Here is a 22,823-nt window from a genome sequence, read left to right as displayed (position 1 = left end):
TTTGGCCCGGAGACAGCACAAATTCAGTGCAAAAGACCACTGATGTCGTATCTGGCAAATTAACCTCAGAACCAGGAGAAATATATGCAGTCATAAGGGATATGTACAAAAACAAGATTATAGAAAGGCACGCGTTAGAGAACAAGTTGCAAAGTGCTTGGAAGACTTAGTGTGAATAGAGTCCGTGTGTGAGTGGCCTGAACAGAGGTGGGAAGTAACGAAGTACAAATACTTCGTAACTGTACTTAAGTAGAATTTTCAGGTATGTATAGTTTACTTGACTAGTTTTTTCTGACAACTTTTTACTTTTACTCCCTACATTTTTAAACGAATATATCTGTACTTTCTATTCCTTACATTTGAGTTCAAACACATTCAAGTTATAATTTATTCACTGGACAGGGGCGCGTCCATTTTTTCATAGCCCCCCACCCCCCGCACTCTTCAAACTGATTTGAGCCTAAACAGTAACACATGGAAAGCAGTCCTGTTCATGTATTAATCACCAGGAGATGTCACATAAAAAGAGATGAGATGTGCCAAAGCCAGGGGTTAAAGTGGGCCGGTGTTTTATTTTGTTTTGGTTTTGTATTTTTGTAATATTGATATGTTCCCTCCTTTTAAATCCCGTTTGTCATTTTTAACCCTGATAAATCCCTCTGAGAGTAAACACGAGCTGATTGGTGGTGTCATGAGAAAAATGGCGCCTCGTTATTTGTGTTACAGAGACACAGAGGCACGAGACCAGGCAGAAGAGTTTTTTTTTAATTTCTTTTTTGTTTAACTAAAATAATTGTTGTTTAAAGATAATAATGATGCATGTATGGATTTGCACGAACTGGAGATGGAGACCTTGTTTGCTGAGGTCTTTAATCTTGTCAAACTGACACACTGACAGACGGAGAAGACCATTCGGAAAATGATGATTCTGCGAATGCAAGATCTGGAACACTGGGAATGAAATAGTCACTGTTTGAAGGCGGTTGGTGAGGAAATCTGTGATCCAGGACCAGGTGAGCGGGGGGATCTGAAGATGGTCCATACTTATGATTTTGCTTTGTAATGTGTGTTAATTGTGCTGTAAAATAGATGTAGTCTCATCATATAAGGTCACACTTGCTTTCTGTTCTTTGATGCTTAGTTTTTAATCAGGTTCAACCCCCAACTTCAGTTTAATAATAGTCAGAACATTGGCTTCCACAGACTCTCATTTATTGTCCTTACTTTTTTTTTTCAACTTAGTTTAACTTTTGATGTTTCCCTTCTTTCCAGTGGCTTCATATTGAGAACCACCAACTTGCATTTAAGACTCACAGAAAAATCCCCCCCCCCCGCCAGTGCTGTCTTCCACATTGACACATGAGCTCCACCCGGGGCGTGAAAGGTTACCAAATGGTTAATGAATATGTGAGTCATATACTATGACTTTCACATTCAAGAGCTCTTAACCCAGTCGAGAAATCCCTTTCCCTCGCCAGAGCTAATAATCAAAACACCCAATAGGGAAATGCCTTTTGAAAGAACGGTTTTACATCCTAGAGAAATGTAAAGCAATAAGCTGTCCTGGCAGCATGTGGCAGCTCATTACCTTGCTCAGACACTTTGTTCTTTTAATCTCTCATAGTCCTAATGCATTTAAGAGTTTTCTATTTTGTTTTGTTGCATTGTGTATTCTTTTCCCATTATTATTTCAGGTTTTATCCTTTGTTGACTTTTCAATTTAACTGAGCAGTGACTTATTACACAATTCTTACACAAACTCCTCATGGCTCATTTTTACTTCATCTCTAAGCTCCACCTTAAATTTGTTTCAAATCCTTGAAGGACTTCTTTCAGTTGTTTTTTCTTGGTGTCGCTGCAGTGGATCATCTCCCTCCATCTTACCCTGTCCCTACCAACCACCGCTATCACCCTCTGCATGTCCTGCTTCACTACATCCACGGCAGTTCAATCTTCAACCTCATTTGTCCAATATATCCGCTATCCTTCCTCTGCACATGTTCAGACCATTTCTGATCCTTTCCATTCTGATCATTCCAAATGAAAATCCCAACATCCTTAGCTCAGCCTGCAGCTGTCTTTTTGTCTGTGTCACTGTCTCCAAACCACACATCATAGCATCCTGTAAACCACCTTTTTTTACTCCTGCTGTCATACTTCTGTAAAATATTATCACTGATACTCATTTCCACCCAATTCTGCCCTATTTGCACTCTGTTTTTCACTCATCTCGCAGTGTCCATTATTTTAGATAGTTGACTCCAGTTCTCTTTCACTACCTCTACTCCTTCCATCTTCACCTTAAAAGACCACTAAGTCAAAAATAATCAGTTTGTCATAGTTCAACTTCCTTCATTTGGCAAGCGCAGAAATGCTAAATCTAACATGCACATGCACATGCTGTAATTGTGTGGTAACATCAATCAATCAATCAATCAATCAATCAATCAATCAATCTTTATTTATAAAGCACTTTTCATACAAAAAAACTGTAGCACAAAGTGCTTTACATGGTTAAAAGCAGCCCACCCCACCCCACCCCACCCCCCCACTCATTCCCCACACTCTCATTAACAGAAACGGTCATGGATACACCCATCTCTTCCCCCCCCCCCCCCACACACACACACACACAAGACAAGAGACTATCAAAATAAGACAGGAGATGAAACCGAGACCCAGACTAAGACACACCAGCATGACAGAGAGAGAGAAAAAACACTGAGACAAGAAAGGATGAACAGGATGTAACTATAAATGGATTTAAATAAGCTCTTCTTAACCAAAGACACGATAACAGGAACTTGACCAAAACAATATAAACAGAATACAGAATGAAACCAAGAATAATTAAAAATACAAAACCAGAGAAACTCAAAATGCCAACAAAGAAACCTTCGGCAGAACCAGGCTCAGGGAGGGGCCACGACTGGTTGGGAGTTGTGCTCAGCACATATTTTCACACTCCCCAGAGTTTTATTAAACCAGTAGGCCAGTAATTTCTAATCTCTCTTTACAATGTTTCTGTGTAATTCACATGTATAACACCTTAGATGATTTTTAAATTCATCCACTTTTTTTATAGAAAAAGAAATAAGTGAAAGGAAAGGCTTCCTGATCTCTACAAGGATGACGCTTAAACCCTTTAGGGTCTTCTAGTCTGTTAAACTGGGTGTAAGTATGCAAATTTTACACTCATTTATGACTCATAAATATTCACGCAGCGTGTGAATAGCGTAATCCTCTGAGATTACAGCGCTGGCTCCAAACTGGCTTTCACTGACCTTCCATCTATATGTGGATAAATCTGGAGCCGCCAGAAGCAGCGAAATGCATGCACCACTGATTTCCAGATTACACATGGGTTAAAAGCTCAAACAATGATACAATCTTACTGCATTCAAGCAGAGACAGCATCACAACAACAACATGGGTAAATTTGTTCATTTTTGTAATATTGTAGATCACAGAGCAGTAGGTTTTGTACCCTTTTACATTGTTTCCACTATTTTTTCCACATTTTTTAACAATATATGTGGATATTGTTAAAAAATTGTAAATTAATTGCAAACCCTACTTTGTCCTGAAATCTACGTGCAGCGGTTAACAAATTTATTAAACCACCACCCAGTGAAAGGCCTAATTTAACAATAATGACAATGGCAATTTGATTTATATAGGACACTTCATTACATGCAAACTCAATGTGCTTAACACGGAAAAGGAAGAGACATAAAAAATAATAATAAATAATTTATGAAAATCATTTTTTCTGTTTCTGTTTCTGTCAATCAGTATGTGCAAGCTCTTTAATCAAACTGATATTTGGAAAATTGCTAAAATATAATTATTGTTGTTATATATTGATTAAAAAGCAGAAAAATATGCACTAAAAACAATATTAATTTTTATTTGCTTGTATTCCTGAACAGAAAGAAAGTATTTTATGTAGTTCTCGAAAATTATGCTTGACAAATTTTTGACTTCTCAGAGACGTCAGGTACGCCGGAACACATTTGGGTATAAAAACATGAATTTAGTTCAGTGAATTTTTGTTTGTTTGTTTTAAACAGATGTTTGACAGATTTCAAAAATATTTGTGGTTTCTTGTTTTTGTGCGTGTGGTCTAAAACATGTTTTACCTACTGTATGTCAAACAAGTCTCTATGCCCATAAAACTTATAAACCTATAAAATTCTGAGAAGCCATAGCAGTGACTTTTAAAGTTTCAAAAAGTTGCAAAAGTTGCAGTTTAACGTTTGTACATTTACTGCAAAACATGTAGCATAAACCATAACCTGCCCCCTTCCTCTCTCTCAACAACTCAACAGCAGCTCTCTCTTGTGGACAATCTGCTGAACTGTGACTTTTCTGTCACAGTGTCAACTTATTGTACAACTTATATGTGCTCACATTCAAAAATAATCATGGTGTCACACAGATTACAAACCATACAAACGAAACTTCCAAGATAAAATCTTTCTTTAAAAAAAAAAAAAGATTTGAAACTGCAGTCAGTTATTTTTTGTTAACTGTAACTATTGTATTTACTTTCATGTAAAATTAATGTCTATGGTGTCAGTAGATTGTGTAGATAGTATTTGTTTATCTGGATAATTTTTTTACTAAGTAGATTTTGTTCTCTGAGCTATTCTAGTGGGTAAAATGTTTACCAGATATGACAGCATTCCTCTCGGTTCAGTTCTAGCTTTTGACCTTTCCCCAAATCTGTATCAGATTTGTTATAATCTTAAAAGTGGACTCTTCACAAACACATTTACTTAATTACATCACCAATTTATTTGAAAGATATTACCTGTAACGATGGGTGTATAAAAATAATGAGATTATTCTGTCATTTTTGCGTTTGATGTCTGTACCAAACCCCATTTTCCTGTATGAGACATGAGACATTTATACTATTGTCTCCATCCCCTGTAAATATACAGGGGACACTTAGACATTCATGTCTAAGTGGATTACCCCAAGAAAAGCACTTGTTTATTGCAGGTGTACACAGATGTATGCAGTCGTATAAGTGTCTAATCTGACCAGATTGTGGAGCAGCAGGTGACTGCTAACAAGGGTAACTGCAGATTAAGGTCAGTTTGCAACACAGCAGACAGAAAACAAGGCTAATAAATGCCAAACATCACCTGTTTACCCATCTTCCATCTGAGGGAGCTTTGTTCTCATCACTCCAGGCACTGATTAATGCGCCTGGCTTTTAGGTTACTACCTGTGCTACATAAGATACTTAAAGAGATATAGGAACAGATCCACATCTACAGTCTTTCATCTCACTGCACAAAGTGATCAGGCTGCCAGTGTCTGGAGTCAGTCATGTGACCAAGAAGTCAGGCTGGGCATGTGGGACTTCCTGCTATTGAAAAGAGAAGGCACCGCCAGCAGAGCCTTCAACAGAAATGGACTATCCTTTTTTCTTGCTACATTCTCCTGAAGGAAAGGTAAGATTGTAACCTCGTACCAGCTGTATCATTAACATTAGGAAACACGTGCTCTACTCTTGTGAGCAAAATATGTTGATGTGTTGTTTTATTTACTTTTCCACTCAATGTATGTGCACAGACTAAAACCAGGGAAACAGCAATTATCTCGACATAGTTCAAGATACTCAGAGCAAGATGCTCATTTATACATCATAGAAGTAACTGTACTAATTAAGCCACAAATGTTTTTCCCAATAGTGTTTCAGTCACAGAGGAATGGACACTTTGTTGATTGTTGATAAAAAAAAAGATATAAAGACACGATGAGTCTACAAGCTCACAAGGAAATCAATTAAAAACATAGTTAGCAAATATACTGACAAAAAAGAAGTAAATAGCTGAAGCCCTCTCTTGCTGGTCTCTTGCTGAAATTGCATCACACTGTGGTATATATGCTGCTTTTGCATTTTCATCATAGCAAATGGCTTAAATGAGGCGTGAGTCTTAGCAGCAGGGCCAGCTGATTTTGTTTGGGTTAATAGAAGGTTTAAATTAACTCTGTAAATTAGAGGATCTTTTGACTGGCAGCTTTTCCCGTCAACCCAACAGGAGTGCCAGGAGTGGGAGGAGTGCCACAGTGACGACGACGCTGATGCAGATGAGATCCTGTGTGGAATCCAAGTAAACATCAGTTTCAGTGTCTTCCTATTACAACCTTGTAGCATTTTCAAAACCATTCAAGGATAAAATATTGTTGCATATAAAAGATAATTAAAAAACAAACAAACAAAGCATTGCATGGTCATTCAAGAGCTTGATAAAAGTATTTGGCAGGAACAATGATTTCTCCTTTTAAGCAGTCGTAAACAGATAATACAGTTGATTTCACACTAATGCAAACAAAATTGTCTACACTGTAAACACACTTCTTGAAATCCACTTTTGTTCACATACTTGATTTATTTAAATTTTTTTTTCTTAATCTTTCTGTTGCAGTGAGTTTGTGTGTATTTAAGCAAAGCCAACAAATGATATTTTACTCTGAGGAACATGTTTTTTGTTTTTGTTTTTTTTAAAGCATTACTCAAATAAATCTTTAGAGAGTAAAAATACACAATAACTGGCTTGTTCAGATCACACATAATCAGCTTTAAACTGTATCAGTACATGCTATCTTATACACTGGAGTCATAACGGTGTAACTTCCTTTCATCATGCTTCATAGGGGGAGTTGTGGAGTCAGGATGATGCTGACTTCTGTCGCCACCCCTGGCTGGACAGGGACATCGAGGCAGTCAGGACTCTGTATTCAGACTCTGCAGTCTCTGTCAGGTGAACTTCTGAACATCCCTCCTTGTTCATGGCTTTTAGTAGAAGTGATCCCTGATCCTTTTTAAACTACATTTTCATAATTTCCCTTCTTTTTTTCTCCTAGGGAGTACGGGTCAATTGATGATGTGGATGTGGACTTAAAAATTAATGCTAACTTTTTAGATGTGAGTTGATTTACATCAATTTACAAGTGAATTACATTTTTATCTGCTATTCACCAATTTATCTAAGTAATTCATTACTATTTTTAAACAGACAGAGACTTGAGGGTACTATCTCTATGTGAAGTGCAGCTAATATGTAATCGCATGTTCTCGATTTGATCAGCTCTCTTTGGATCTATAAGTTAACCTAATTTCATCTTGAATTAACCGTCTCGAAACCACTTCTGATCTATGTTTAGGGTCATTATCCTGCTAGAGCATGTAGTCACCACAGAAATGTAACTTTCTGATTTATCGTTTGACGTCCTAAACACTTCTTCACTGTCATATCAGTACCATCATTACTGTTGGTGTGCCCAGTGTTCCAGATAACTCAGATTTTCAAGCACAGAGAGGCAAATCGTAATCAACTGAAGGGAAGTTAAAGAACAATGTTGTGAATTTAAAACATGAACCATGTTCCAATTATGCATACTGGGGACAGTATGCAATACGCTTTTCCATTAGTTAGATGTTTTATGTTATCACATTTATATCTATAGAAGAGACCACATTTTTCTTTTGTGACTGTGCCTCTGTGACAAATGGATGTCTGGAACCTTCTGACCACAACTGCACATGCATTGGTTAAAGTGACATATTTGCATCACACCTGAAAGTGTTGAAATCTTTTATGTGTCCACAGGAGGTGGCAGCCCAAGCCTGGAGGATTAATCTATCAGAGCCAGTCGTTATCCGTCTGCAGTTTTCTATGTCTCAGTATCTGGATGGACCTGGTGAGCAGCAACAATACATCCACGTGCAGAATTCACTTCAGTCTAAATCAATGTGACACTTGATCAAGTGATGTTTTTCACTGCAGCACCTTCAGTTGAGGTCTTTCAGCTGTCTAATAATAACTTCAGTCTTGGGAAACAGTTGCAGAAGTGAGTGTTCATAGATTAACTGCTCCAACAGGACACATCCACCCTTTTTGTCTCAATCATAGTTCATCTGAAGATTGTGTAAAAGCCAACCTTTCACTTCTGTTCTCCAGTATTCTCACAGTTTTCATATCTCGGGTGTGGAAACACCTTGCAAACGACAACGCTGTAACTGGGCAGAAGAGGAGTCACAGCTGGTTCAGGCCAAGTGGAACCATCAAGAAATTTTGTGCAAGACTTAGCACCAGGCTGCCACTATCAAAGTATGACACAGTTAAATGACACAGCTGTTTTACTGGCCGAATCTATTAGTGCATGCGTCTATTCACTCCTGTCTAACAATCAGCAGGCTAAAGGAGCTCCAGGAACCGGCTGCAAGACGCCGGATCATTTTACCAGCAATGAAGCTGAACCGTCTCACAAATCATACAACGTCCTACACCATCAAGAATCCCATCGGAGAGCTCTTCACCTACACGCCCAGCGGAAAGGTGGGGGGAAATATACTTCAAAATACATCGATGTGGAAAATTGGTGTATGTTTACATATTTTCTATCTGCAACTGTGTTTCAGGTTCAGGTTCAGATTCTTTTATTGATACCCTTAGGTAGATTTGTTTTGACGCTAATAGAGCAGACATCAAAAACTATATTCACATATACATGGTAAAAAAGGTAAAAAGACAGAGTGCTCCAGGCTTCAATAAAGCAACAACTTCAAACCCTGAGGCTATAAATAGCACAAAAAGGCTAAAAATCTAAATGAATAGATTCCAATTAAAATGAATTACTAGGTGGAATACATGTGTGCACAATTTGATGCTCTGCCATCTTCTGGAATACACAGAGTAAAAAAAAAAAAAAATTAAAACTAACTCAATAACAGATCCATCAAACAGTGTCTTAATGATGTGAAAGGTGAGCAGTTTCCACAAGCAAAATAAACTATCAAAATTAAATCTTGCATTGGTAATAATCCCTGTGCACACATTACACAGTATGACCATTAATGTTTGTGGCATCAAGTGTGCTGGATTTTTTTCATTTGGTCTTTGATATGTTGAGCTGGAGATCAGACTCTTCAAAGCGCCTGTTCAATAACTGATCTGTGGCTGGTGTCCAAAAGACTAATAATGGCATTTAATCTGCATACGTTAAAGTGGTTGTCCTTTCAAACATGCTCTGACACATGCTCGTGCATCGTATAAACAGCAAGGAGGACAGGACACACCCTTGTGGTGAACCAGCAGACTGACTTGGCCAAACAGAAGCCCATTCACTGTCTGTGTTCTGTTAGAAAATCCAGTTTATGACTTAACTCAAATGGATGTAAAAGTCTACAAAGTAAAACATGAGTGAATGGTGTTAAATGCAGAAGATAAATCAGTAAACAGTAAAGAGTCTGACATGATATCCGTCTCCTTCCAAGGGTTTGAGGAGCAAGTTAAGAATAGTGAGTGTGGAGTCTTAGACTCCTCTGTGAAGGTTATACGCAAACAGTCTTTCAAAGATTTTTATTAAGATTGAGGTCAAAGCCTCTGGTTGAAAATCACTGCGGGCTTTGGGGTGACTGGAATTTGGTAACAGAGACAATTTCAGCATTCTTCCACACACTGAGGACATGTATAACTTTAGGAACTGAATAAAAGATGTAGTGAAAAACCAGGCCCAGCTTGTTTGCAGTGTTTAAGCAGCCTTCCACATGTACTTGTCTGATCCCTGACTCTTATTTACCGTAATATGAAGAAATTCCTTTACAACTTCACTAATATTAAAATGCTGGTTGTCCCTTAATGTGTGGCTCAGTTCCTGAATTTCTTTGCTGAAATCATATATGTCAAAAGGATTATCAAAGCAGTAAGAGCATTGGCAAATTCTCTGTCTGAATGATAAAACCCTCTAAAATGCCACGCGTGCTGGTCTTTGCTTTTCAGCTCTTTGGTGGCTGCCTGCAGCTCTGATGCCTCTCCCCACTGAAAAGCATATCTCTTTCTTTGAATTGTGGACTTAACTACTTTCATAACCCATGGCTTATTATTTGAGTACTTTAAACCCTCTTACATGGAATGATCATATTGCTACAAAAAGAAATATATGAGCATTATATGTCCACAAAATTGTCCAGATCACCTCCACAGAATTGCTCGAAGACATCCCAATTAGTGCATTCAAAGCATTCCTGCAGGCAGAGCACTCCTTCCTCAAATCAGTCTTTGACGTCAGTAATCTGGACTTTATTTCAGTCTTTCCAGAGTTGTTTTGGAAACCTTTTTTTTTTTTAAAGTTCTGAATATGGAGTGATAGTGTTTGTGACCCTTCGTCCACAGAGGGTGATGGTCTCAGCAGTGAAATCATCAGCACAACTTAACACTAAACAGCTGATGGAGCTACTCTTCACATCCCAGGCAATTGGGCACTGTAAGACCACACCAACTCTGCAGCACGGCTTCTTGGTACAGGTGAAAGCTTACTCTAATCTGATGGTTTGTGTTCTGCTGGAGTTCTCTTGCTCATAGGGGATTGCCTGAGTTCTCTTGAATAATTTAGGGTCTTAACTTTGCAATATAAAAGGCTTTGAGACATTTATTGTTGTGAATTGGTGCTACTTAAAAAAAATTTAATTGCTTGTTTAAAACTTGTGTTTGCTAGGGGACAACCAATCACAAGATAGTTGGCTTGAAGACAGGGAAGCTACTGAAGGGCTGGTGCAAGGCCTGGGATAAGATAAATAATGATTAGTTTCAACTGTGAATCATGGAAAGTGACACTATTAAGAGTCCAGTTACAAAATATGGAGCTGGAAAGCAGGAAAATTGACTTTAAGCATAACATTTGAGTATGTTTGTGTTTATTTCCAATTATTTTCTTAGAAAGCTACTTTTCCTCTGTTTTCATTGTGTGCACAGATAATGAGGTATGCAGAGCAGAGGATCCCAACACTGAATGAATATTGTGTTGTTTGTGACGAGCGGCACGTGTTTCAAAATGGGCCCATGCTTAAGGTGCGAGCTCTCGATAAATAATTAACTGGTGGTTGAGCAGCTGTTCAGTAAAACTGAGCCGTAATTCATCGACAGTATTCTCTACGTTGTGTGTTTGTAGCCAGCGGTTTGCACCAGGGAGCTGTGTGTGTTTTCCTTTCACATGCTGGGGGTTATGTCTGGAGCGACAGAAGAGGTTGCCACCGGTGCAGAGGTCGGTAAGCTTTTAAATATTTTATAGCAGGAGTTATTACAGTATGGGACATGAGTGAGGCAATAATCTGTGCTGTTGCAGGTGATCGACTTGTTGGTAGCCATGTGCAGAGCTGCCCTTCAGTCTTCACGCAAGAGCCTTATTTTTGAACCGTACCCTTCTATTGTTGATCCGCACAACCCCAAAACTCTCGCCTTTAGTCCAAAGGTATCGGCTGAATCAAAGTTACCACTGGCGTGACCTGTCGTGCACTATTCAGTGTGTCATTTTACTGATTTGTTTTCGCTTTTGTTGTAACAGAGAAGAAGCTATGACAGGCTGCAGAAAGCTCTGGACAATGTCTTGTTGATCAGGAGGATGGCACAGGTGAGGTCTTTTAAAGTAAAACCTACACTCTCATTTTCAACAATTACACATCGGTCTGCTGACTGAGCATAAACTCAAAGCAGGTAAATGATTTCCTGAACTGGATTTATTAGATTATAATGATTAAATTGTCTTTAAATCATACTCAGGGTCCATATTCTGAGATTAAGAAGCAGCTGGACAAGATAGACCCTCTCGCTCATCCATTACTCCAGTGGTGAGAGACTAAATCTGGATGTGTTTTTAGTTAGAATTGTGTAGATCACTGCATATCTGTCCTTTTGTTACTCAGTCGCCTCGGTAGCCATTCATCGAGTCTAGTTCAAACTTGGCAAGCGCATTGTTGTGGGCTAAGTAATTGCAGCGTTGCGTCTGAAGTCATTTAAATGAAAGTGTTAGAAAAGTGTAACTTGGGTGAAATCCAATTATATTTAGGTTAACATCTGGATGTGCTTTTGTGTGTTTTACAACAGGATTTTAGGAAGCAACAGATCGCACATTGTGAAGCTTCCGCTGAGCAGGGTATGCTCAAGCAGTATTATTATTAGCAGTGTAGCTGCAAGCTTTAAAGCAGTTGTAGACTAGTTAATAATTAGCAGCCACATATCAAATTTCATACTGTGCTTTATATCATTTAATGTTTTTTGTTGTTGTTGTTGTTTTTAATCAATTGTTATTTAACAGCAGCTGACGTTTATGCACACACCCCATCAGTTCCTGTTGATCAGCAGCCCTCCATGTAAGGAGGCTCACTTTCAAACTGCCAAAAAACTTTATGGCAGCACCTTTGCTTTCCAGTAAGTGAAGTCAAAGATTTTTTTTCATGATATTTTCACATCATCACTTATACAGTATATAGAGCATGGTCCATGCTTAGTAGATCGTATTTCTCTTCTTTCAGTGGTTCCCACATTGAAAACTGGCACTCTATTTTGAGAAATGGGCTGGTTAATGCATCTTACACAAAGTTACAGGTAGAAAATATATACATTCTAAATTCGTATTGTCTTTGATCACCCTCAGAAGTTAGAGACAATTTCAACATAGGAATTTTTTATGTGGGTGTCTAGACCACTGAAACTTCTTCCTTCTTTCTATTTTAGCTCCATGGTGCTGCGTATGGGAAAGGCATCTATTTGAGTCCCATTTCAAGCATATCATTTGGATATTCTGGTAAGAAATCTGTTTCTCGTCTTTCGATTACGAGGTTTTTTTGCATGTTTTTAAGAGTATTCTTCCCTTTTTCTTTAGAGATGGGGAAAGGTCAGTACAAAATTCCTACCAGAGAAGAACTCTTGCAGAAACACAACCGAATAAATCAAATCAAGCAGGTCAGGTTGTTCACATTTATCTAAATGCTGCAAACATTCACTCTGGATTACAATATCATTTTTTTGCTTTCAGTATCTCATCTTGTATTTCTATATGTTTTAGGAACAAGTGGGGGAAGGCAGGTTTCTGCAAAGCACGAACCTAAACTGCGTTGCACTCTGTGAAGGTAAATACGGGAGACCCCACAAAGCAACAAAGATTTATTTAATTACTTGTGATGTGAATTTGTCTATCTGTTAACAGTGATAACTTCTAAAAACCTGCAAAAGCACGGCAACATTTGGGTGTGTCCGGTTTCCGACCACGTGTGCACGCGGTTCCTCTTTGTGTGAGTAAGACAAAAAGCAGAAAGCGAAAGCAAACAACGAGAAACGGTTCCAACATTTTTTTTCTTCAGAAAGTCAGAACTCTGGATTTTATTTGAGATTCCTAAAAAGCCTGCTTTCTTCTTTCACAGCTATGAAAACGGGCAGGTGGGAGATGTCAACATAAACACCCAAGAGGACAAAATCCAGCAGGAAATTTCACGAGTAATTACTTCAGAGCCATGCTGAGAAAACCAGGTTACATACACACATATGTCTTTTTCTTTTCTTTATAATAAAAGCAAAAACTGTGAGAATAAATATTGATTGTCTGTGGCTTTTTCTGGTTTAAGACATTAACATGAAACACGGAGTGGCTTGAGTTAAAAATTTATGTCTTGCATGACATATGATTAAAACAAAAACCTCTGGTTATAAGAGGCAGAAAAGCATACACACCACATGTATGCTATTGATGTTTATTGTGGTGGCTTATTGTGGCTTAACCTTTCAAGGGCTAACAGTGGTTAGCACTGTTGCCTCATGCAAGAAGCCCCCGAGTTTGAATCCACCAACTGGCCAGGGCTTTTCTGTGTTGAGCTTGCATATTTTCTCTGGGTACCTGCAGTTAGTGGGATTAGGTTAATGATTCTAAATTGGCTATAGGTGTGAATGTGAGTGTGAACAATTGTCTGTCTCTCTGCGATAGAGTGGTAACCTGTCCAGGTTTAGCCTTACCACTCGCCCTATGACAGGAATAGACCCGGATAAGGACAAGTGGAAAAGGATTGATGGAGTGACAGCTATGTCCTAAATCCATTAAATTGGAGGAAAAAACAATGTGCATGACAAATTTTATGTTAACCAGACTTTGACTTAGTTAAACACTTCAAAAAATAACTCTTTAAATTAACTTAAAATAATCATGGAAAAGATTTCCACCTTACTAAATGTCTTTCAGTACTTTTTTGGACTGATGTAATTTGCCTGGATTGGATCAACTCAATTAAATTAAGTTGGGCTCAACTGCAGTAAATAAGCTGAGTCATCATTATTTAATTAAGCTTGTCCAACTAAAGTACATTAAGTTGGAAGAATTGAATAATGCTAAAATAAACCAATTTAATCATGTGGAAATCCTTTCCATGGTTTTTTATGACCATTCAAATAGTTATTTGTTTGAGTGCACAAACACATATTCACATGTATATGTACATATACATGCATGCACACATGTGCACAGTCAAAGTCAACAAAATCCATGTGACATGAAATAAACAGTCAATCATCAAGTCCTAAATGGAGTACAAAACAGTATGTACATACATGTTGATCCCTATTACATGCTCAACACTTACAGATTTATCACATTCATCACCCCCACTTCCCCTCAGCATTTGTATATAATCACCCTACAAAAACAGAGAGAAAAGAACAGGTATGATACATCTATACTGTATGTATCTAGCAGTTCATCTGTAGATGTATTCATCAGACATTAATTTCATATTCTTCCAAAAGCAGGTTTCGAAATATTTTTTAGAACAAAATAATGCTTGAACATTGTTGTTTTTGCATTATTTGCTCCACAGTTTCACTCCACAAACACAAAAACAATCCCCCTTGTCATTCTCATTGTATTTCAACATATTATATCTGGCTTTATACATAATTTGTGCAGTTTTGTATTTAATGAGGTCCACGAACTTCAAAATCATCAGCAGTAATAATGAAATAATGGCATCAGCTAAAAGCTTTCAATCCTTATGTCCTGTTTAACAGTCTGTATTGAAGCTTTATTAAGAATATTTTTAAGCTATAAAGATCAGAATATTTTCTTATCCCTTGTAATGCAGGTTCACTTTAACCCATGGTGATATTAGTTTTGCAATATGTGCTTTCTACCACAAGATGGGGGTGTGACCATTAACTCTAAGGACCTTTTCAATATAAATACAGCGGATCAAACCCCATAACTGTTATGTTATGAAAAACATAAACTGGAGACTGAAGGATGTTCAAACTGGGTACGCAGCTGGGCGCTGGAGCGTCTGTTCATTTTCCAGCAACACTAAACATGTCAGATAAAAATAAACACCTGGGGAGATTTTGGAGCGTGCGTAAGGCCTCCAGTGAACCACGTTCAAATGTTTAATGAGTATTCTCGGGATGGGAATACTGCTGTTAACTGACATTTATGAAAAGCAGATAATTCCTCTGTAAAGTAACTTAATTTGAATAATGCATTTCATGCTTCTGCTGATTGTTTAACATGTGGTGCATACCATCCTGCGAGGCAGAAATGCACCATTATAACAGCATGCTGATTCCATATGAGCCCTCCAGCTGCCTCCTCACCTCCTCCCTTGGATCAGCTTCTCTAAAGAGAGCTGCAACCAATGCACCTCTGTTACCATCTGGATACTGATTTTATGTCTTTCTATTTAATGTACTTATAGTCTGACAGAAAAAAAGTAGCAGCCCCAAGATGTGATTGTCCTTGTACATGTCATTTCTTAAAAAGTAGCACAACTTTTGTAGCAAGGATTATTTTGGGGTCAGCCCAGCAGGCGATGCACTGAAAAGGAGGAGAGCTGTGAAGCTGCTGTAATAGCCCAAAGGAAGACATTTCTCTTGGACCATATGGCTCTCTGATGATAGCGCACTGGGAAAATAATCTTGAAAAACCACACTCCATTATATACTACAATGACTAGCATTGCTCCACATCTTGAGTGAGATTGGTTGTATGGTGTCATATCTGCAAAACCGCACATTAAGAATGTCAGCAAAGTGGCACAATTGAGTCGAGTTCAGTTAAAACGAAGATTTATTTCAGCTGCGTGCCTTGATCTCATTAACTCATGTTTATTCGTCCGTATAATTCAAGCAACCACACAGACAAAAACATTCCCAGATGCCTTAAGCCTTTTAACAAGAAACCCAACTAGCTGGAATATACAGACATTATTAAACGAGGCAAAATGTTGCATGTGCCTTTAAGAGCACTATGTCCCACTCTACATGTCTCTCTCTGAGCCTCATATGTGTTTGTTGGCATCAGCTGTCCTCAGTGCTGAAAAGAGCAAGGACATCTTTTCCTTCACTTCAGTGGGATTAGTGGAAGAAGTGCCCTCTTTATTCTGCTGGCTGCCATCTCAGCGCTCATAAAGGCAAAATGAAAAAGAAGCTTGGACGGAGAAGAGAGAGGATCAAGATAAGTGACAAGTTTAGATTACAGAGCCATTCAGCTTTTAGTTTCTTAGAGTAAAAGAACAAGAACAATGTTTTAGATCCCAAGGGAGACATACAAATAGTCTGACACTGCAGCTTCCCGCACTGTTATTCTGCTGCTTTCTAAGTAATGACTTAACCCAGGGGTCAGATGAACAGTGCTATATGTGGCACTACAATGGAACAGCAGCCTACTTCATGCAGTCCTTCTGTTCAGATCTCGTTGCCACTTCCAAAAACTGCTGGTGAGAATAACTTCAGGAGAATCAGCCGCACAGAGGACAGCATTCCCTATCCGATCCCAGGCTTGGCCGCAGACATCCTGCACATGCGAGTAAAAGGAGGAAGCAAGATTCGCAGCTTACTGCAGTTTGCAGCAGCTCGCATGCAAGGGGAGGTAAGAAACCCAAATGGGATGTCACTAAGACAGGTGGTCTTCACTGGCTCAGGCAGAGGAGTCACAAAAACTATCACCTGTGTGGAGATCCTGAAACGTAAAGTTGAAGGTCTGCACCAGGTGTCCAAACTCTACTATAACACAGTGAAGGAGGTTTGGAAGAGTCCACAGCAGGGAGTACCAGGTATAACCATGGAGCGGAGAGTTCCTGCCATCTGTATCCTGCTATCTAAAGATCCTCTGGACCCCCAGGAGCCTGGATATCAGCCACCACAAATCATCAGTGTTCCCACAGAGGATGCTGAGAGACGCAGGGGTCTGCTCAGGACGGCTCATGCTCACTCGTCCCCACACACAGCCAAGAGACTCTGTCTGGATGATTCGAGTGCATGTCCTCCCTAAACCTCTGATTACATCATGAGAAATAAGAAATTTTATATTTGTATAGATTTAGTAGATTATTGTGTGCTCCGTTTTAACAGCATGAAGGTTTCTTGAAGAAAATAATACCTCTGCATTTCAGGGGGTTTATCATGATGCTTATGTAAGGCATTTAGCTACAAAAGTAAACAGTTGTGTCTATAATGTGTCTTTTGCCATACTTTGTCACTTTGTTATGAAATGTAACATGTTAACATATGACTATAACTATTATTAGCAACAATATCAGTAATAGATTTGTAGTCGTAGTGGGGGAAATATTTTAATCCTGCTGAATTTGTATGTTTCCTCACTTACAAAGAAATGAACAGTCTCTGATTTTTATGAAACCTAAAGGATTTAAAGAGCTAGTGGGCCAAAATTCCTCCTGAGATGTGTGTAAACCTGTCAACCAACTACAAGAGATGTCTTACTGCCGTGCTTACCGACAGTGATTTCTCCACCAAGTACTAAGTCATGTTTTGCTTGGGGATCAAATACTGATTTCAATCAATGTCAAGCATTCAATTTATAACTTTTATGTAATGTGTTTTATGTGGATTTTGTTTTTGGTTGATATTCTGTCTCTCTCCATTAACATGAAACTACCTTAAAAATCAAGAACTGATCATTTCTTTGTATGTGAACAAACTTCAGCAGGGGATCAAATGATTATTTGCCCCACTTCATAAGGTGATGATGGTGTTTTAGTGTAGTTATATTAATATTTAGTTTACTTGCAAATGAACAAACAGACTCCACTGTGCCCAGCTGGGAAAACAGCTGGGGAAAGAAGCATAGACAACAACCTATGTTAGCCACTAATGACCACTGTCCGGGGTCATTCTGATGTAAAAAATCAACCAGTAGTCATGAATTTGGTCATAGTCATTTTAAATATAAAGAACATGTTTTGCATCAGTTGTCTTTATTCTGTTTTCTGCCTCTGGAAATAATTCATGTGCACAATAATGGCTCACAAGAGCATACGTTTTTGGTTTGTTTGACCGACTTTGATAATGATGGCACTCTTTTGTAGTAGAGTCACATCAATGAAAAGGAATCATAAAGTGACACAGTGGTCAAGTGGTCACCTCACAGCAAGAGGTTCTGGGTTTGAACCTCCAGGTTAGCTGGGACTTCTTTGTGTAAAAGCTGCATGTTCCAGCTGTGTGTGCTTTATCCCTCACAAGAGATTGTTATTGTTAGGTTAACTCTGAACTGGCAATAGGTGTAGTTGTTTGTATCTGTGGTAGACCAGTGACCTGCATAGGTTATGTGTAATGCTCCAGTTCACCTTTGACCCAGGCTGAATAAATAGTAAAGCACATGAGTTTAAGTGTATGCATCTTATCTTTGAGGTTTTAGTATCCGATGACAGGTTTTTATGGAATAAAAGCAGTTTAAATGTCCAACATTGAAGTTTTGCAACCATACTTTTTTCATGCACATCACCACTTATATCTAACTAAAATGATCATAAATCTAAAATGTTCTGCTTTAAGAAAGCTTCCAGTTTTAGCTTGTGTGCAACTCTATCATCAAGCACCTTTTAAAACGACACCTAAATGTACCTTTGAAACATCTATTTTGTATCGTTCGCATTACAAAAAAAAAAGATATCCCATAAAAAAAATACTTCTCTGTGAGAATGACATTGTAAATATTAACATGTTTATCCAGTTCTCAATCCTGCAATTTCTTTCTAGGGAAGTCCGGGGTAAATATAAAATGAGCTGCAGTTTGCGCGTGCGCAACAGGAGATTGCGTACGTGCCAGGCTAACAGTTAGCACTAGCTTCCTTCGGACAGATCGCGCCGGTCTGAGTAGCTCGCAGTCTCGCATCATGTTCAGAGCCGCCGTCCGACTGTCAGTCTCCGGTGTCCGGAGTTTAACTCGGACGCAACCAGGGAGCCAAGGTAATTCCTAATTTAGTCACCCATTGTAAATATATTAATCTGTAATTGATATAGTTGCTTAGAAACTGTCAGGGAGACAATGTAACGGAAATCAAGTGTGACTGTCGGCACATTTGCGGTTCCTTTACGGCTAAGCTAGCTAGCTTTTATTCAAGAAAAATCGTACTGGCGCTATTTAATAAACATTACGAAACTGCGTTATAATGATTCAGCCATGATATCCACATTTTCATTCAGTCCAGCTTTTTCCCACGTAAACTGTGGGTGTGGTGCTTTGAAAAATGTCCTGTTGTTCTTCTTGGCGGAGTTTATGTCCTTGTCATGACCCGGCTAGAAGGCTTCGTCTCGGGCCCTGTGATTGTGACTCCTGACGCTAGTTGCTAAGTAGGTTAGGTGACTGCAGGAGAGTTCCGCTAACTGGAAACAGAGTTTGGCATAGATTTTTATGAAAAACAAACAGAATACTGATTTTCTGCATAGTTTTGCATTGTCTTGGTGTTTCCTTAGGGGTCAAGAAGTCTAAATGAGAAATGTCCTTTGGGTTGCAGGTTAATTAGTATTAACATAATACCTGAGCGCATGACTAAATTATATTGTTTCATTTAGAATTGCTATTAAATATAACCTGAGGACCATGTGACAGAAATTTCCGGTTTGTCACGTTCTTGTGTGTCAATCTGCTACGTGCAGACTGATACACAAGGTAGGTCATATCAGGACGGTGGCAGCGATCCAACTGCATCACATTACGTGGAAGAATTTGTCCTTTTTACATCGCAGATACGTTTCCCGGCCTCTTTATTAGATACACCTATGAAATTTAATACTGGGGAGTGCAACAACACTGATGCCATTAAATCTACTTTAGGAATGACTGCATTTTCAGTTTTAGTTGGTTTCTTTAAATAAGTTGTTTTTATTATTATCATCATTATTATTATTGAAGTTAAAGTTAGGGTGGTAGTGTAGTAAGTGTCCCTAATATTTTGCCCCTGTCATGTATGAAAATTTTAAAATATGATCCTTCCGCATTTATTTAACAGGCACTGTAGGTTTCTTTTATTAGACACAAATCACTGAAATAAAATTCTCTCTTATCATGCAGCTCTTCTGGCCTCAAGGTGTTATTCACACGGGAAGCAGGAGACGGATGAGGAGTTCGATGCCCGCTGGGTCACTTATTTTAACAAGCCAGATATTGATGCATGGGAACTGAGAAAAGGTACGTTTCTGGAATATAGTAATGTTGAAACAATGTAATCACTGGAATTGAGAAACTGGACTTGTTATTCATTGCTGAGGTATGTTTGTCTTGAGTCAGCAGAGGTTATTATTAAAAAATTGGCATTGTAAAATTTTGCATTAAGAGGCTTAGTGAGATTAAGATTTAAGTAAACACTCAAAGTTTGCAATATAATGATTAAAATTACATGTTTGCTTTGCATAGTTAACAAAAATGGTTGAATCTGTTGGTCAGAATCGGTTTGCATTTGTTTCAGTTGATTTCCTGTTGTAAAACGCATATCATAACAATGTAAAAACTGAGTTTATTATAAGAAAATTAGTTTTCCTGATGAGACATTCACCCCTGATATTGTTTTAGATTTATATAGACTGACAAAACCCATCTATATTGTTAACAGCTGCTAAACAATGACAGAGGCTGTGTGTAGTCTATAAATAAGCACTAGACAACAGTTGTTTGTCTACAGTATGCAGGTTTATCTCCCAGCTAATTTATCTAATGTAACAGCCTACCTCTGTCCATTAAATCTGTCAAACATGACAAAAGCAGGTAAAAGCTTTTTTGTTTTTGAGTCTTGGATTAATACAAATTTGATCCATTAGTAAGTATTTTTGGCAGCAGGATGGTGTGTCTGGCACCAGCTCAAAATAGACTCCTCCTCTGATGATAATTGAAACAGGGGCATGTGTCCATTAAGTGTTAGCTTCATTTATAGAGGGCTTTGGTAAAGAGGGATTTAAAATACTGTTTCAAGCTACACCGAAAATAATTTGATGAGAATAGTTAGTCGTTTTATTTATTTGTTTGTGCACAGATCCTTCAGAAGACTTTTTCTCTGATCTCTGGTTTAAATGTGTTGTGACTGTTTGTTTCAGGGATGAACACATTAATTGGGTACGATTTGGTACCTGAGCCAAAGATTCTCGAGGCTGCACTGAGAGCCTGTCGGAGGTTAAACGACTTGGCCAGCGCTATCCGAATTTTGGAAGCTGTGAAGGTGAGAGAAAAGGCACATGAGAGAAAACTGCCAGCCAGAACCTTTGTAGTCAGATAATGGTGATTAATGGGTTTTATCGTTTATTTCCTCAGGACAAAGCCGGACCCCATAAAGATATCTACCCGTACGTGATCCAGGAGCTGCGGCCTACTTTAAATGAGCTTGGCATCTCTACACCTGAAGAGCTCGGCATTGACAAAATTTAGCAGAGCAGGTAGTAACATTGTCTCTCCAGTCATGTTTATTCTCTTCCATGTGTGTGTTATAAGATGAATGTTTAACAGGCGTCTATATATGTTTGTTTGTTTCAGATCAAAGAACATACCCTGGACTCAAAACCCTTTTACTTCAATGTTTGCCTCATAAAACGCGTGCGATATTTAATTTGGCCTTTATTAAGTTCTGTTGCTTGTAAAATATTGTTGAACATAATAAAGGAAACTGTATCTTTGAGTGTCACAAGTATATGGAATATTTTTCAATAGTCTGAGTAATTGTTGGAGCAATATTTCATTACACGTTGCTTTAATAGAGAACAAAGTGTCACCAAATGGTACATGTTGTCCGAGTGTGTGTCTTGTAAGATTCACATTTTACCACCAGGGAGCAGCATTTCCATATGAATGTAAAATCATTCTACTGTACTCGATCTACATCTGTTTTCTTTTCTTTTTTTATTTCAGGGAAAATTTATGTGCGGGTAAAATAAACTTGTTCAAATGAAAAATGGTGTGATATTATTATGAGCAGATGTCTGAAGTAAAAATTCTTTTTCCTGATAAATATCTTTTTAAGAATTGACATTTTCTAAGTTACATTTTGTGTTGTGAGTATAATTGTAGTTTTAAAATGATTCAGTAGTTTGTGTAGTCTGCCCAAAAAAATCCTGACTTTGAGTGTTAAGTGGTTCCTCCATAGATTTTAAAAATATGACTTATCATTTGGAAATGTGTCTTTAAATGTAGGGACTAAAAGTTGAAGTTGGCAAAACTATTTCAGTGCAAAAATTTTGCTTTTTATTTCCAGATATGCCTCAAAAATTTAGTGCAGTAGAGTCACATTAGCAAATGACTTGTTCTTTAGGCTTCTAGACTATGTTGTTTTTTTAGGTATATTTTAAAGAAGCTTAGTTTGAAGCGATATTTTTGTGTACTGGAATTGGACATTTTAAAATGAGTACAGGATCATTTCTGTGCTTTCTATACCTGTAAAACTAAAACAAAAGTATCTAGTATAAAGTCAAAACCCCTTTAATAGATCTTCTGCTGCTTATTATTTTTATCTGTATGAACTCGTTTCTGAGAAGCTAAGACACTTTATAGTATTATCTTATTGGTAGCCTACTAGAATATTTTTAGAGACGCAGGAAATGTTGGTTATCTATTCTGTGCCACAATGGGCTAGTTATTATTGTCCGTGATCTAAATACCACAAAACATCCTGCAGAGCATTTTAATTTCGATTTCTCTTGCTGGGTTTAAAATTTCAAAAAGAAAAAAAAAAAAATTTATATGTAGTTGGTCTGGCTTGTGATTACCTACAG

General features: G+C 38.1%; 3 protein-coding genes across 9 annotated transcripts; all 3 read left to right on the top strand.

The window, feature by feature from the left end:
* Nucleotides 1-239: 239 nt before the first annotated feature.
* parp6b (poly (ADP-ribose) polymerase family, member 6b) lies at nucleotides 240-13,376 on the top strand. 6 transcript variants are annotated; one of them, XM_013270524.3, is made up of 24 exons: nucleotides 240-262; nucleotides 899-1,013; nucleotides 5,314-5,468; nucleotides 6,060-6,131; nucleotides 6,676-6,782; nucleotides 6,886-6,946; nucleotides 7,632-7,722; nucleotides 7,809-7,872; nucleotides 7,983-8,132; nucleotides 8,216-8,360; nucleotides 10,197-10,328; nucleotides 10,776-10,871; nucleotides 10,972-11,064; nucleotides 11,146-11,271; nucleotides 11,365-11,430; nucleotides 11,580-11,647; nucleotides 11,904-11,952; nucleotides 12,115-12,227; nucleotides 12,332-12,404; nucleotides 12,534-12,603; nucleotides 12,682-12,761; nucleotides 12,865-12,928; nucleotides 13,006-13,090; nucleotides 13,220-13,376. In XM_013270524.3, exons 3-24 carry the CDS (start codon nucleotides 5,427-5,429, stop codon nucleotides 13,314-13,316), a joined length of 1,944 nt encoding a protein of 647 aa, XP_013125978.1. In that variant the 5' UTR covers nucleotides 240-262; nucleotides 899-1,013; nucleotides 5,314-5,426; the 3' UTR covers nucleotides 13,317-13,376. The 6 variants fall into 6 exon arrangements, with proteins under 6 accessions (XP_013125978.1, XP_025764557.1, XP_025764558.1 ...); XM_025908772.1 differs by lacking the exons at nucleotides 240-262; nucleotides 899-1,013 and adding an exon at nucleotides 3,090-3,174 and having other exon boundaries at nucleotides 8,219-8,360; XM_025908773.1 differs by lacking the exons at nucleotides 240-262; nucleotides 899-1,013 and adding an exon at nucleotides 3,090-3,174 and having other exon boundaries at nucleotides 12,118-12,227.
* Nucleotides 13,377-16,141: 2,765 nt separating this feature from the next.
* Nucleotides 16,142-18,034, top strand: rpp25a (ribonuclease P/MRP subunit p25, a). Its single transcript, XM_005450887.3, has one exon. The coding sequence runs from the start codon at nucleotides 16,453-16,455 to the stop codon at nucleotides 17,098-17,100; it is 648 nt and encodes a 215-aa protein (XP_005450944.1). The 5' UTR covers nucleotides 16,142-16,452; the 3' UTR covers nucleotides 17,101-18,034.
* A 789-nt stretch (nucleotides 18,035-18,823) lies between these two features.
* cox5aa (cytochrome c oxidase subunit 5Aa) lies at nucleotides 18,824-22,007 on the top strand. Of its 2 annotated transcripts, none has more exons than XM_019361717.1 (5): nucleotides 18,824-19,037; nucleotides 20,143-20,259; nucleotides 21,159-21,280; nucleotides 21,373-21,490; nucleotides 21,592-22,007. In XM_019361717.1, the coding sequence occupies exons 1-4, from the start codon at nucleotides 18,965-18,967 to the stop codon at nucleotides 21,484-21,486; spliced, it is 426 nt and encodes a 141-aa protein (XP_019217262.1). In that variant the 5' UTR covers nucleotides 18,824-18,964; the 3' UTR covers nucleotides 21,487-21,490; nucleotides 21,592-22,007. The 2 variants fall into 2 exon arrangements, with proteins under 2 accessions (XP_019217262.1, XP_003443919.1); XM_003443871.5 differs by having other exon boundaries at nucleotides 18,879-19,037; nucleotides 21,373-21,494.
* Nucleotides 22,008-22,823: the final 816 nt, after the last annotated feature.

This window comes from Oreochromis niloticus, linkage group LG7 (assembly GCF_001858045.2).
Source record: "Oreochromis niloticus isolate F11D_XX linkage group LG7, O_niloticus_UMD_NMBU, whole genome shotgun sequence".
Taxonomy (NCBI): Eukaryota; Metazoa; Chordata; class Actinopteri; order Cichliformes; family Cichlidae; genus Oreochromis; species Oreochromis niloticus.
This window is presented reverse-complemented; position numbering and strand designations above follow the sequence as displayed.